General features: G+C 47.2%; 1 protein-coding gene across 1 annotated transcript; it reads left to right on the forward strand.

The window, feature by feature from the left end:
* Window positions 1-2124: 2124 nt before the first annotated feature.
* Window positions 2125-11404, forward strand: BCL7C (BAF chromatin remodeling complex subunit BCL7C). Its single transcript, XM_035136555.2, has 6 exons — window positions 2125-2785; window positions 4734-4812; window positions 6165-6273; window positions 7821-7982; window positions 8063-8148; window positions 10122-11404. The coding sequence occupies exons 1-6, from the start codon at window positions 2694-2696 to the stop codon at window positions 10263-10265; spliced, it is 672 nt and encodes a 223-aa protein (XP_034992446.2). The 5' UTR covers window positions 2125-2693; the 3' UTR covers window positions 10266-11404.
* The last annotated feature ends 3751 nt before the right edge of the window (window positions 11405-15155 follow it).

Consider the following 15155-nt stretch of genomic DNA (forward strand, 5'->3'; position numbering starts at 1 on the left):
AGGGAGGAAACTGCAATGAGTTGACTCTGCCTCTCAATGGCTCTGGCTCCACTTACTATTGGCCTCCTGGCTTTCTGCTCCACCAGTCCCAACCACCACTGCCTGCCCTATAACCGCCCCCCCCCCCAAACCTAGCCTGCTGCCTTCAGATGACCCTGTCCCATTTTTTGATTCCAAAGTGAGAGCTGGCTGCCAGTGCGGTTGGCCTTTGTACATAAAATGGGGGGGGGGGAGGCGCTCCATCTTGTCTGTCATCTTAGGCAGCGGAGAGTGTCTTGGGGCCAAGCTTGCCCCAAGAAATATACTGTACACAGCATATATGTTTCCTGCTTGGCAGGGGGTTGGACTGGATGGCCCTTGTGGTCTCTTCCAACTCTATGATTCTATGATTCTATATATATTTATCCCTTTTTCCAATTGCTCAAGGAACCACAGAATATGAAACCCCCACAAATAAAATAAAAACAGCTGCTATGAAATCCAAATCCAGGGAACTCTGGGGACTGGAGCCATGTGTGTGGGGGGGGGAATGGGGGCCTGTTCACAACTCTAACTAAGCACCCTGGACAAACGATGGTTGAGCAAAGCCACGAGGGTCTAAAGTGGCGTGGCAGTGCCTTAAATGCACAGTGCATACATGGGAGGGGGGGGCTTAGTGAAAGAATGCAGGTACTCCTATCGAAAGAGCATTAAGTCCTCAGCCTAAAATTACCTAAGTGTACCACTGGGCCCGGAAGCACGTGGGCCTCCCCCCTTCGCCTTGCAAAGACCGGGCTGAGGTAATGGCAACCCCCAAAAACGCCTCTGACTCACCGCAAGGATCTGAGCGCAGTGTGGGAACATGGCTGAGCTTCTCAAGTCCAATCCCCAGAAAGCAGCTTTCGGAGATTAACTGGTTCTGTCTCATAGGCTTTGAAAAGCGGGCCGGGGTGGGGTGGGGTGGGGTGAATGGCATGGGAAAAGAAAAGAAACAGTGGAGAAAAACACATGCTAATTGTAAAAAAGAAAGATGGGGTTCCCCCATTTGCGTGAAAACAGCTGCTTTTTTGACAGTTGCTTGCCACTTTCTTCCCTCCCTGCCCTCCCCCCCAACGAGGAGGAAGTTCTCCTGAGCATGTGCAGAGTGTTAGATTCCTCTCACGGCTGAATGACTGCTGCCAGCCCACCCTTTTGTCATAGGTTTTAGGTCGCCACACAATTTCCGGTACAGGCTCTGTAGTTCTAATAGGCACGTGCCAGGCAGGCATGCAACAGGTGCAGCTCCTCTTGAAGATGCAATATCTGTTCTGCATTTAGCAATCTAACTGCCTGTGCGATTTGTGTGCACATTTATTCAGAAATAAGTGACAATGAATTCAGTGGGGCGTACCACTGAAAAAATGTGCCTAGGAGCGGACGCTAGCAGTGCAATCCTACTCAGAAGTAAGTCTCATTAAATTCAGTAGGGCTTACTCCAATGTAAATGTGCAACGCTACACACGCTTAACCTCATTTAGGACTGAATTTAAGCCTGTCTAAAACCTTTTCTTTCTGCACTCCATCTTTTCTCTCTTTCCGTATCCCCTGTTCATTTTGCTTCATATCCACCTTGAAGAAGAATAATTCTGGAGAAGTTGGTTGCGTGCCACATTGCCAGCTTAATATGCAGTTAGGTTGTTCTATTTCTCAATTCGGATCAAACCTGGTTTGGGAAAAACGTGCCAAAATGCAGCATTTCATAAGAAAGGACAGGATAGATACAGATTGCGGCTAAGTCGTGCATATGCTGCTTCACAAGGCAGTGCTAAATGGATTGCAGAATAAATTGGAGCCTGTACACAGCCCTTGAAAGCTTGTCTTGTTGCATTTTAGCTGGTCCTAGTAAAAGGTGTTACCTTCGTGAGGTCCCACCTGATGTTTAAAACCCGCAGCTCTGATATAAATGATCAACCGGGCATCCCTTCTAAGCTCAAAGGAGAAGTGTACACAATCACTTGCTCTGTTTTTGCCTATCCTTAATCTGTCTTTCCACCTGCTCCATCATCTGCCTCTCTGCATTTATCAAAAAGGATGCAATCCTCTATTTCAGACTGTCAATTTCTTCTTCTTCTCCAGCTCTCCTAGTCACCAGAGGGCGCTCCCTGTGCTGCAAATCTCTATGAAAAAAGGAAAAACAACCCAAAGAACTTATATTATTTTCTTCCGATGGTGAGCCGCCTTTTTTCCGTTTTCTTTTTTCTTTCCCCCCCTGACAAACGGAGGACAGGAAAAAGAAGACAAAGAGGAGGAAGTAGAGATTAACGGTGGACTAACCCGTAAGGGAGAATTGTGAGTAGATGAGGGCTCAGATTAAAACCAAAAACCAAGAAACCAAAAGAGGAGAGAAACAGCAAAATATTGACGCAAACTGACAGAGGAGGAAGACTGACTGATGGAGAGGCAGGCTATGGCTGAATATCCGGATGGCAGAGTGATGCACAGGGGATATTTCTAGTCCTGTGCTCGGGGTAGTCAGCAAAAGAAGGCGGAGAGGAGCAGAGGAACAGGGAAAGAAAGAAAAAAGAAAAGAAAGAAAGAGAAAGAAAGAAAGAAATGGGATAAAGAGAGCCAGAAGAACAAAAGCAAAACAAAGCAATCCCAGTCGTAACGGTCTCCATTTCTCCTCTGCATCTGCCTCCACACTCTGCTCAGCTCTCCAAAGTTTATCCCCGGTGATGTCTGGACGTGCGGTTCGAGCTGAGACACGCAGCCGGGCGAAAGATGACATCAAGAAAGTGATGGCAGCCATCGAGCATGTCCGCAGATGGTGAGGCCAATGGGCATAGGGGCCGGAGGAACTTTTGGAGGGACCTGCCATCTCTGGCTGCATCTGTTTTTAGAAGGGATGTGAGCTGGTTGCCATGGTGCAGGTCGTGAGGGGTCGGTTTGGGCTTTGGGGTGCATGTGGCACAACACCTGTCTCGTTCGGAAGGCTTGGCAGCTGTGTTTTGGGCTGCAGCTCAGTGCTAGAGCAGAAGGCCCCAGTTTCGAACCTTGGTGACCCTAGCTGAGGCTGGGAATGCCCCTTGTCTGAAGCCTGTGTGAGCTGCTGCCAGTCCGTGTAGGCAATATTGGACTAGTTGCACCAGTGATCTGACCAGCTGTAGCTGCCTGTGCTCCTGTGTATTCCAAACCAAAGTTTCACACTGGGACGCACACGGTCCGTTTCATGCAATTTTGCGAATGTTTGCCAAATGCATTTTTGAATGGGGATTGTCGAGTTGCATTTTTTTAAGCAGTTCCCTCACTGCGAGAAGCCAAGTTACAGGGAACCAGGCAGAGGGCCTTCTCGGTAGTGGCGCCCATCCTGTGGAACGCCCTCCAATCAGATGTCAAGGAAATAAACAACTATCTGACTTTTAGAAGACACCTGAAGGCAGCCCTGTTTAGGGAAGTTTTTAAGGACTGATGTTTAAATGTACAGTATTTTTAATCTCTGTTGGAAGCTGCCCAGAGTGGCTGTGGAAACCCAGCCAGATGGGCGGGGTACAAATAAATTATTATTATTATTATTATTATTATTATTATTATTATTATTATTATTCCATCCATTGATATTGGTGGTGTGGGATGATCCTAGATTTGCCAGCCAATAAATTACCACATTTGCTTCCTTTCCAGGGAGGGCTGTTGAAAAGCACTGCTTTGTTCCCATTATTTCTTCCTCATAGCCACAACATTAGGTGGGATGAGGCAGAGTGAGGCCAACTTCATGCCCTCCAGATGTTGCTGGCCTACAGTTCCCTTCATCTGTGACTATTGGCCATACTGGCTGGGGCTGATGGGAGTTGTAGTCCACAGCACCTGGTACACACCGCCTTGGCTATCCTTGGCCTAAGGCAGGCATCCCCAAACTTCGGCCCTCCAGATGTTTTGGACTACAATACCTCTGGTTATGAACTTAATTCGTTCCGGAGATCCATTTTTAAGCTGAAACTGTTCTTATCCTGAGGCATGCTTTCACTAATGCGGCCTCCCGCTGCCGCTGCACGATTTCCGTTCGCATGCTAGGGCAAAGTTCGCAACCAGGAGCAGCTACTTCCAGGGTAGCAGAGCTTGTAACCTGAAGCGTTCATAACCAGAAGCATTCGTAACCAGAGGTACCACTGTACAGTATAATATTATTCCCAAGGAAGGTGGCATCCACCTTGCTGCTTGTCTTTTGATGAGCAACTAAAACAGGCACACACACCCAAACTCGGCCCACCAGATGTTTTGGGACTACAACTCCCATCATCCCTGGCTAACAAGACCAGTGGCCAGGGATGATGGGAATTGTAGTCCCCAAACATCTGGAGGGCCAAGTTTGGGGATGCCTGAACTAAAATGTATTTCTTTAGGAAAACATTTGGCCCACTTTAGTTGCTATTGGTGGTCCAGTTTCCATCTGACTCATTTCCCCCCCCCTTTTATGGCTGTTTTCAGGGTGTTTTTGTTGTTGTTGTTGTTGTTGCTTTTATATATTTGCCATTATGAGCCACCGAAGGTTCTTTAGTGGAATGGCAAGATATTAAATGTTTCCTTATATAAATGCATGTGTAATATAATATTTAGGATCCTGTTCCTATCAATTGGTTCTCTGTAAATGACTGCACATCGGGAAGTTGTATTGAGTGGGTGCTGCTGGGAGCTCACATGGGAAGCTGCAACTTGCATAATTAACAATATTAATAAATTAATTAATAACACTCCATTTGCTCTTCTCTGCTTCCTAGGGAAAAGCGATGGGTGACGGTTGGGGACACATCTCTTCGGATCTACAAGTGGGTACCTATTGTGGACCCCCGAGATGAGGTAAGGGGAAAGAGTTCTATCTCTATATTTATTTAGCTCAATTTATATAACGCTTAATAAAAAAGGCCGTTTACATAAGATAGTATAAAATTTTCATTAAAAACTGTAATAAAAACAGTAGACGTAACAAAAGGGGTCAAAAAGATAGATAAAATCAACAGTACATAATGAAATTACATGTCTTTTTTATAAAAAAAAAATTCTACTTTTCAAGTTTATACATTTCGCTGATTTTACAATCATTTTGACATTTCCAAACTTGGCTTCCCTCCCCGCTCTTTCTGCGATTCTTTAAATTTATTTTTAATATCTTCTGCATATCCTAATTAACTAAATTTGCTCATTTGTTCATCTTCTTTAAATATATGCTCTTATGAAACTTCAGGTTATTACAATAACCCTGCCAATGTTCTTATCTGTATCTGTAAGTATTCAATAAACCATTTCCATTCTTTTATTAAAAGGTTCGTTATCTTGATTTCTTATTCTTCCTGTTTTGCCATTTCTGCATATTCCATAAGTTTTTGTATCATTCTTCCTTTGCTGGGACTTCTTCTTCTTTCCATTTTGGGGAATGAAATTACATGTCTAGTGGGTAGGCTTTCCTAAGCAAAGAAGGGTGTTGAAAACAGTACAACAAAGACACTACCTGTATTGGGGTCCGCTAATTGGGCCCAAGCTGCCTTGGTCACTAAAAAGCCAATAAATGCCATAGACAGAGGAGATTCCCATAATCACTCCTTTATTCAGCTGAGTAAAACAGAGCGGGCGAGCCACACTCACCAGTGTGATGGTGAAGCCGCCCCAGATAGATTTTGTTCATACTTTTTATAGGCTTCCCCCCTTTCGAGGACCCCCTGCCTGGAGACCTTGAAGGGGAGAGTTGCCTGGCAGAGGGAGGTTTTCCTGAAAATCGCCTAGCAACGTTATCTGGTCTTCACAGATTTGTGGCTCACCCTCCTAAATTCTAAAGCAGGCTTAGGCAAACTCGGCCCTCCAGATGTTTTGGGACTACAACTCCCATCATCCCTAGCTAACAGGACCAGTGGTCAGGGATGATGGGAGTTGTAGTCCCAAAACATCTGGAGGGCCAAGTTTGCCTATGCCTGTTCTAAAGCAGGCAGTTTTTTTTACAGAAACAAAATGGCATCAGTTAGGCTAAGCAAAAAAACAGGACAAGAAGAGGCCTCTTTGGCTTTTCCTGAGACCCCACAGCACCTGACTAATATCAATAGGTAGGGAGTTCCAGAGAAGGGGCCCTGCCGTAGTAAAACATCGATTTCTCTCAAGCTCCCTTTCCTATCCTCTTCAAGTCTTCCCTTATTTCTTGGCTCACTTTCCTTCCTTGACAGGAGAAAAGGCGGCTGGCAGGCAACAGCGAGCAGCAGCGGACCAAAGAGCGAAGAGCCCGCATGCCCAGCCCTCGGAGGAACCCAGCCCTCCTCATGCTGGACCTCAATGGTACATTGTGGAAGGTGGGGGGGGGAGGGAGGAGAGGGGAGGGACAAACACTTGTCAGGCTGGGGAGAAAGGATGCTTACAAGGCCCCGTCCACATAGCTGCCCAGGCCACTTCCAGCACAGTAGTTCTCCAAAGGTTTTCCCCAAATATGATCTGAAATTTAACTCTGGGAAGAGGTTCTGCCTGACGCTTCTGGAACTTAAGCATATCCACGGCAGTGTTTACTTCACTGGTGTCTATGTCAGCCCGTTTTGTGACTGGTGCCTCTGGCGCTCTCTCAAAAATTCAAAATGTGCCCCCTGGTCCATAAAGATTGGTGACCCCTGCTCTTGGCTACTAGAGGGGGACATACCCAGTTTTAGAAGCAATGGGGGGCTTGCAGCAGAGATGGAGTCTAGGATCCTGCCCCCTCACTTATGGCTTGCCTCCCCTTCCTCTGTGGCCTCTTTCCAGAGGTGCCACTCTGCCAGCCTGAGCAGTGGCACTGAACTAGGGCTCTGCAAAGTTAAAGGAAAATATTTCATATCTGCTCCTTAATTCGGGAAGACGTTTCCCTTTATTGCTTAGTGGGCCTCTCCTTACATCTCATGTGTGACAACTTTCCATAAATTACTGAGATTTTTAGGTAGAAGGACTTCCTTCCTGTCATGTTTTTTTTATTATCATGTGTTCATTTTTTTAAAAAAAATATTATTTTTATTTATTAAATTTGTACACTGCCTGTCATCAGAAGATCTCAGGGCGGTTCGTAGCATAAAAATGCAGAATCAAACCACAAAGCACATAACAAGAACAAACCAATAACTCCTCCTCCCACATTTAAAAGGACAGAGATGGTTAACCAGCCAAAGGCTGAAGAAGAAACTTTCCCCCTGGTGCCTAAAGATGTTTAATGAAGGCACCAGCCGAACCTCCCTGAATCGAACTGATGATGGTATTGGGGTGGCTATTCACAATTCCTCTTTCGATACTCTTTGCTCCTGCAAATGTTTTGGGGCGGTCATACCGCTTTGTTTGCAATCAGCGTAGGTTCCATAACTTCCTGCTGAAATCCTTTCCCTTTTTCTGCTGCAAATGTTCCAGGTTTTGTCCTGCTTTTGTTGGGCTGAAGTGCAGGAGTGCCTCGCCAGAAAGCAATAGTGACAACATTGGGGAAGCAGAACCAATAACAAAGTAGAATGATGGGTGGACAGTGGTAATCATACACTGTTATTAGTGACATGTTGCAGAAGACACCCTTAAAAACCACCAACCAGTCTGGAGTGGCCCTATGTGATTGGAGGGAGGAGCAGCTCTGTTATTTAAGCACATGGAGATGCTGGCATTACGCCTAGAATCCTTGCCAATGGTGCCCACCTGAGAGGTGCCAGAAATGAGTTCCAGTTTAAGCCCTGCCTAAAAATGGCACCAGGCACCCTGTGGATTCATGCAAGAAGGGTGGATGGCGAAATCAAAGAGGCGTTTGGATCCTCCCCTGAATAAAACCAAGCTGCCCAATAACAGCAGCCACAGACAATTCCTAATGCTCCGCTTTCTGCTTTCCTCAGACGAGAACAGCAATCAGAGTTCCATTTCGGAGACCTCCTTGCTGAAAGGCGGGGACACCAGCCCCAGCTCCACCCTGGACCGCAGCCAGACCGTAACTCCCACCCCACTAGGGGAGCTCAAGGCGGAGGACTCTCAGCCTCCTTTGCTGGGGCAGGAAGGAGGTAGGTGATGTTAGGACGGTGAGGTTTTAAATCCTTACACTGTGCTTGTTTAATCTCTCCATTTCTCTCCTGGGTGGCAGAATCCGGAGTGATGCTTCTGGAGGGGACAGATGAACCTCCCATGCTTACCAAAGAAGAGCCGGATTCCAAGATGTCAGAGACCCAGGTGAGGTTGCTGATCCTTAGAAGGGATGGAGCTCAGTAGTAGAGGCCCTGCTTTGCATGCCAAAGCTCCCAGGTTCGATGGCGACGTTTCCAAGTAGACCATATTCGGCTAGATAGACCCAGTGACCTGACTCAGTCAGCTTCTTGCATCTCCTTGAAAATGGCAATGGACCGTGTTGCAGTGTGTTAAGTCTAGGGCTGAGTGGGACCAGCCGACCAGCTCCACAAAGTTCCTCCTTTCTGGCTGAAGCCATACAATAGACCTGTTTTAGTACAGTGGCCCTTTGGGGTGAGACTTGGGGGGGGGGAGGGAATCAAGGCAGAATGTTTCTTGGAGAGGGGTTGTTTCTTGGTAATGCTAGATTTATTATATTTTATTTTATTTATTAAATTTATATACCACTGTTATAAGAAAAACTGCTCCCTTTCCCGTATGGGGTATTCCAGAGCCCATATAGAGTCCTTAAGTGGGTTCCCTATCAGTAGGAGAAAACAGAGGCCAACCAGAGTCTATTGTGAAGCAAGGCGGCTAGTAAGCTCAATCTTTCTTCAAGGAACTGTTGTAACAGGGTCCTCACTCACCACACGCAGGAGGGAGGAGAACCCTGAACAATGGTGCGCAAGCCCTTATATAGACTTTTGAAATTGCCCACCCTGTAGCCCAAGACCACCTCCTAAAACATCATACATACATCACAGAAGGAGGCGATCTACAGCAGAAATCCTGTCTGCCAGGATACCTGGTAATGGTCACTGATTGCATTACCTGGGCAGCCTGGCCATTCTTTTGTGATGGTTCCTGAATCCAGGTCACAGGCTCACCCTGTTCATACACAAATACACCCTTAAGACATGATTTGTAAGCAAAAAGATAATGGGCAGCCTTTCCCCAATTGCCTCCCTTACTGCAGAGGAATATTTGAGGTCGTTGGGAGAGTCAAATTGGCTCTCCTGTACTATTTCAGACACATGATTCATATATTTAGATAGGTGTGGATTTATGAATATTTATTCTAAAACACAGAGCCTCTTGGGCTCGCTGATCAGAAGGTCGGCGGTTCAAATACCCACAACGGGGTGAGCTCCTGTCAAGGGCGTACCCACCACGGGGCAAGTTAGGGCAGCTGCCCTACTCTAGAAGCAGGGCTGGTGGGCAGAGGCGGAGCACAGCCCGGCGGAGCGTGAGTTCGCCATTCCCGCCGCACCGCACCCTCCCTCCAGCTCCCCGTCGCGCCCTCTGGCAAGGCCAAGCGCGGTGGGGAACCAGAGAGCGCGGCGGGGCGGGCGGGAACGCTGAACTCGCCTCCGCTGGGCTGGGCTCCGCCTCCGCCCACCAGCCCTGCTTCTAGGGAGGGGCACAGCCCGGCGGAGCGCGAGTTTGCCGTTCCCGCCCACTTTGTGGCCCCTCCCCTTCCGTGCCTTGGCCCCTCCCCTTGCCCCCCCAGTTTTGATCCTGGGTACGCCCATGGCTCCTGTTGCTCAGTCCCAGCTCCTGCCAACCTAGCAACCTAGTAAAGCAAGATGGGCGCCGCAACCCCACAGTTGTTCACGACTGGACTTAACTGTCAGGGGTCCCTTTACCTTTACCTTTTTCTATATTTGAGACCTTAAAATTCTTATACCCCCACCGTTGAAAGATCTCGGGGCAGTTCACAGAATAAAATACAGGGTAAAACACGAGTAAATAATAAAACCAAAAACAACAAAACAATACCCCCCCCCCCGCTTTCCACAGGCACATTTAAAAGGCTTTAGGATATTTAAGCGGAACTCTCAAAATGCTAATCTTGCTCCTCTAACATGTGCGCTTTATGCCAGGTATTGGGAACCTTTTTTCAGATTGAGGGCCACATTTGTTCCTGGGCAGTGTTCCGGGGGCCACACTGGAGTGTTGGGCAGGGCTAGAGGCAGAAGTGGGTGTTTCCCCCTTGCTATAGCATGTACACGATCCTTTCCCTTCTCTTCCCGGTGCAGGATACAGCAGGCCCCACAAAGCCCGCAAAGGAGGCCTTCGAAGTACCAACGCCTGAGGCAGAACAGCCGCCCGAGGCTCCGCCATTGAAGCGCATGCGCAGTGAGGCCCAAGATTCCGAGTCCAGCCAGCCCTCAGATGCTTAACCTCAGGCCTGCTTTTTGCTCTCCCCACCTCTTTCGGCGGGGTGTTGTTGTGGGAGGGGGAGGGGACTTGCTGGGAGATATATATTAACATATTATGCTAAAATATGGTGGCCAGCCCACTTTTATGCCACCTTGCCCACCTGGGCACTGTCACCATTTCACTGCGCTTGCTGCCCCCTGGTGCAAGACTGTTGTTGGTGAATAAACATGGCAGCCATCCTTGGATACCCCCAGAAGCCATGTTTGTTTACATTCAGCAGCCCCCCCCCCCCCAAGTGTGCATGCATGATTCGCAATATTAAAAGCAAACGTGCTGGTGAGGAGCAAAGCTCAAGCAAAGATGGGTGGGGAATTGGGAAGGTTTTCTGAAAGGCCCGGCGGAGCTAATGCATCATCTGTGAGAGAGGAGGGGAGGCATAAGCACACTAGCCCAAAGAAAAAGGAACACAGGCTTGATTTGGGGGAAAAAATCAATCAATCAGGAAAGCCACAAAGCTCCCAGGTTCTTTTTTTCCTACCCCAGGTTAGAGAGAGTGAGGGCATCTGTGGGTTTAAAAGCCAGGCTGCATGGACCACCAAACCCACCCAAAATCCAGTTTTTACAACCGGGAAGAAACGTTCGGCAAATAGAGCCAAATAAGCATCTTTGCTTCCTTCCGTATAATTGTATTGTTTTAGTTTTTCCGAAGGAGAGGATTGTGGAGGTGTTTGTGAGCTCTTTTTCAGAATTGCAAATTGCAGCATCTCTCGCGTTTTCTAGGCACACAGGATACTGTGGAGCCCAGATCAAGTGAAGGATAGGCCATTAATTACTGCAGTAAGTCATAGAGGCCAAAGCTACCGTATGTAGATGTTATGCACTCTGCCTTGAAAGCTCCTTTGCCTAATCCCAGGTATGCAGGGGCTGTGTTTGGGGAAAGGGAAAGGAACTCTAATATGCTTAGAAAAAAAACTCCCTGCATTGTTGTTCCTTAATGTTTGTAGAGCTCAATTCCTTAGAACTGAAACAATCTGGGGGCAGAGACTTCTGACTCTCAATAACTCATGGCAAGGGAGATAGAGGACCTTGGCTTCTATTCCTGCCTCTAGTCTAGAAGAAGGCAGGCTCATCTCCAGAGGTGAGAAGAGGGAGCTGGATGTGTCTGAGCCCATGCTAATTGGGCTGAATAGAGCCCAGCCTTTGCTACAAGGGCATTGAATGTTGTACCGTAAGTTGAAAGGTGGGCATTGGAAGCCTAGGACTCCTGGTTCTTCCTCCTCCCCAATCCAGATGCAAAATTGGAAGGAATTAGGAGGCAAAAGTAGTAGAATAGTAGAGAATAAATTGGCATTTTGGGTTGGGTGGTATATATACACTTTCTTTTCGTTATAGTGTTTGCTGTTCAACAGCAAGCTGTGTTTGTGCAGGGGCTTCCACATTTCCATAGGTAACGGTAAAGGGACCCCTGACTGTTAAGTCCAGTCGTGGACGACTCTGGGGTTGCGGCGCTCATCTTGCTTTACTGGCCGAGGGAGCCGGCGTTTGTCCGCAGACAGCTTCCAGGTCATGTGGCCAGCATGACTAAGCCGCTTCTGGCGAAACCAGAGCAGTGCTCGGAAACGCCATTTTACCTTCCCACCGCAGCGGTACCTATTTATTTACTTGCACTTTGATGTGCTTTCAAATTGCTAGGTTGGCAGGAGCTGGAACCGAGCAACGGGAGCTCACCCCGTCACGGGGATTCGAACCGCCAACCTTCTGACTGGCAAGCCCTAGGCTCTGTGGTTTTTTAGACCACAGCGCCACCCGCGTCCCATTTCCATACCTTACCCCAAAAGTTGTTAGCTTTTTCTTTGGTTGCCTGGGCTTTGCTACTGCTTTCTGTTCTTCCTCTCCTCACTCCCACCCCGCTTCCCAACCACTCTGTTAAGGTGGAGATATGGTGCCTTAAGAGCACTGTATCTTCTTAATACCATCATGTAATAATTCCTGGATAACTGTGCACTGCAGCTGATAATCAGGAGGGACGTTTTAATGCCAGAGGATGCTGGTCTCGACAGGCTCCCACAAATTGGATGTGTTCAGTCCTTCAGTACCACTCCTTGCTAGTTTTGCTCTTTGATAAAATGCCCTTCTTGTGACTTCTTTATGTAACAAGAGCACTGAGGGGTGCTGATTGTTTGAACAATGAAATGTTCAAATGCCTCTCCGGGTTTTATGGGGCGGCATTTCTCATGGATATAACTTTGTACATAAAGCACATAAATGGATGCTTCAGATCCCCCCCTCTGCTAGCAGGCTTTTTCCACCTGGGGCAGGCAGAATGCCAACCAATCATGGCTACTGGCATCACCCCCTACCCACCTGGGCTGTGGGCAATCTCCCCAAACTATTGGCCGTTTGTGCTGTTGTCATGCTTTAGCCCTCTGAGCACGGGTCTTTTCTGCAAACCAGCAACCTGCTTGCTCCCAGTTTAGCTTTTCAAGTCGAAATCTGCACCTCACATCATTCCTGCAAGACACAGCTTTCAAGTGATCTCAGTAATCAGGAACTCTGAATTCAAGGTCAGCCCAAATCGACTCCAAGCAGGAGCCGAAAAGAACAGGACTCAAGCCCTTATGCCCACCAATAGGCAAGGTGATAATCCTTACAGCCCTCAGCTGTCAAATTTCAGGATAGCATTAAAGAACAGTAAAATAAAGGGTTTTTTTTTAAAAGATAAAAAAGGGACTACAGGAATATATGGAAATGCATACTCTCTTGTTGCTCTCTCGCCTTCTTCCTCTTGTGGCTGGGCCAAGGCTCACTGGGAAATACCTTTTCTGGGTTAAGTGGAGTGTGCTTCAAACATGACAGTTGCACAAATCCTGCATGTAGGCTGCTGCATGTAACAGACCCATGTGCATGCACTTTCTCACATGCAGCCGGCCCCAATAAGTTAACTCCAGTTGTGGGTTTGCCTTGAAAAAGACATTAGGGTCATACTGTGGGGCCATCTTGTCTCACGTGGTATTTGCACAATGTCTTGCGTGGAAATGATTCCCATGTGGGAGCTTTTAAATGTTCAACATAGGCCCTTAAGGCACTCATTCAGTGAAGCCCTTAGTAGCAGCGGGAGTGTGCTATTGTTTATTTCAGCAATAACGTGTTAATGTCCCCCCCCCCCTTTTCTTACCTATTGTTTTATAAGCAATTTTACATTGTAATTCTCTTGGTCTATAAAGGAGATTCCTCATCCTGAGCCCGTGTGTGTCTGTTCATGTGTGAGAAAAGGTACACTTTGATATAATTCAGAATCATTACTATTAATGGTATATATTGAATTGATACCCTGCCCTTTCTCACTAGTTGAAAGCATTCTACCATCCAAGGATCTGGAACTGAATTATTCAATCACCAAATGCCCAGGTAAATAGGGATGTTTTCAAATTCCTCCTGAAAGTTAATAATGATAGAGACGGGCACAGTTCACTAAGCATCCTGGTCGCTTTGTATGTGCCTTTGGGTGCATATAATAATAATAATAATAATAATAATAATAATAATAATAACACGCCGCCCTTCCCAATTTGAAAACCGGGCTCAGGGCGGCTAACAGCAAATATGAAACATTAAACATGACTTTAAAAACAGCATAAAATACAACATAAATGTTGTATTTTAAAACATAAATTTAATCAGGGCTGTTTCATAAATGACTTTTCTTTGCACAGAGTTAACATCAGCTTTGGGGAGTGGGGGGAGAGAGAGAGAGAGAGAGAGAGAGAGAGAGAGGACACAGCTTCAATGGTGGGAAGAAGTTCAGTACCCACCATACATCTGAGCACATAAGATTTCCAGCACCTGGAAAGAACTGTAGTTTGTCACAGGTGCTGGGAATTATAGTTCTGTGGTGAGGAAGCTACAACTCCCAGGATTCTTTGGGGGAACCCATGTGCTTTAATGGAACTGCTGTGAGGAGGGGGTAGCACATGCTTTTGCAAGCAGAGGGCTCCAGGTTTGCTCGTCAACATCTCGAGGTGGTGCTGGAGAAAACGCTGCCCAAAGTCAATGTGTAGACCAAGACTGGGGAAGCTCTTTTCAGCATTTTCCCTTGTGCAAACTCTCTCTCTGTGTGTGCTTATGTGTGATGCTGGTGGTGGGCAGGGCCAGAGTAGGCGGAGCGAGAGATGTGACTCTTCCCTTTGTACCCTAGGCTACATTCCAGCCACACACAAGCCAGAGGTTTCTACAGAGCCACACACTTTTCTCCCCATACACCATCCAGACAAGCAAGAGGTGTTACTGGACTTCAAGGACGCAATCTAGCAAGTCAAAAGCACTCCAGTAGAATGTGGAATGTGAATGGTGAGGGGTGTGACCCAGGAAGACTTTCAAGGGCCGAGCAGAGAGGCTTGGAGGGCTGCGTTTGGCCCCCAGGAGTGGAGCTCTGTCCCGTCCCTGTCCCCCATATGTACACAACATTGAGCTTCCTGCATTGCAGGGGGTTGGACTAGATGGCCCTTGGGGGTCCCTTCCAACTCTACAATTCTATGAGTTAAATGGACCAATGTGGTCTGACTCAGTTGAGCCATGTGAGAATAAGTAAGGCTGCAATTTTAACGTGTGCACTCAGATGGTAATCCCATTAGAATTACACCCCTGTGGCTAGGGAACTAATAGCAGGACAACAAAAGTACAGTAGATTTCATTAGCTCTTTTGATCACCTGGAAGGATAAACACCCACCATCTATTGCACAATAGTCTGACGACCTCACTGCTCTTGATACATTTGAATGCATTTCTTATAAATGCCAATTTTGTTTGTGTATCTTAACAGAACATCCAGATGGACTGTGTCTACTTACATATTTCAACCGAGATGGGCTGTATTAATGGCTATTGCACTAATAATGGGAGCTGCCGCTGT

Source organism: Zootoca vivipara, chromosome 13, assembly GCF_963506605.1.
Source record: "Zootoca vivipara chromosome 13, rZooViv1.1, whole genome shotgun sequence".
Lineage (NCBI taxonomy): Eukaryota > Metazoa > Chordata > Lepidosauria > Squamata > Lacertidae > Zootoca > Zootoca vivipara.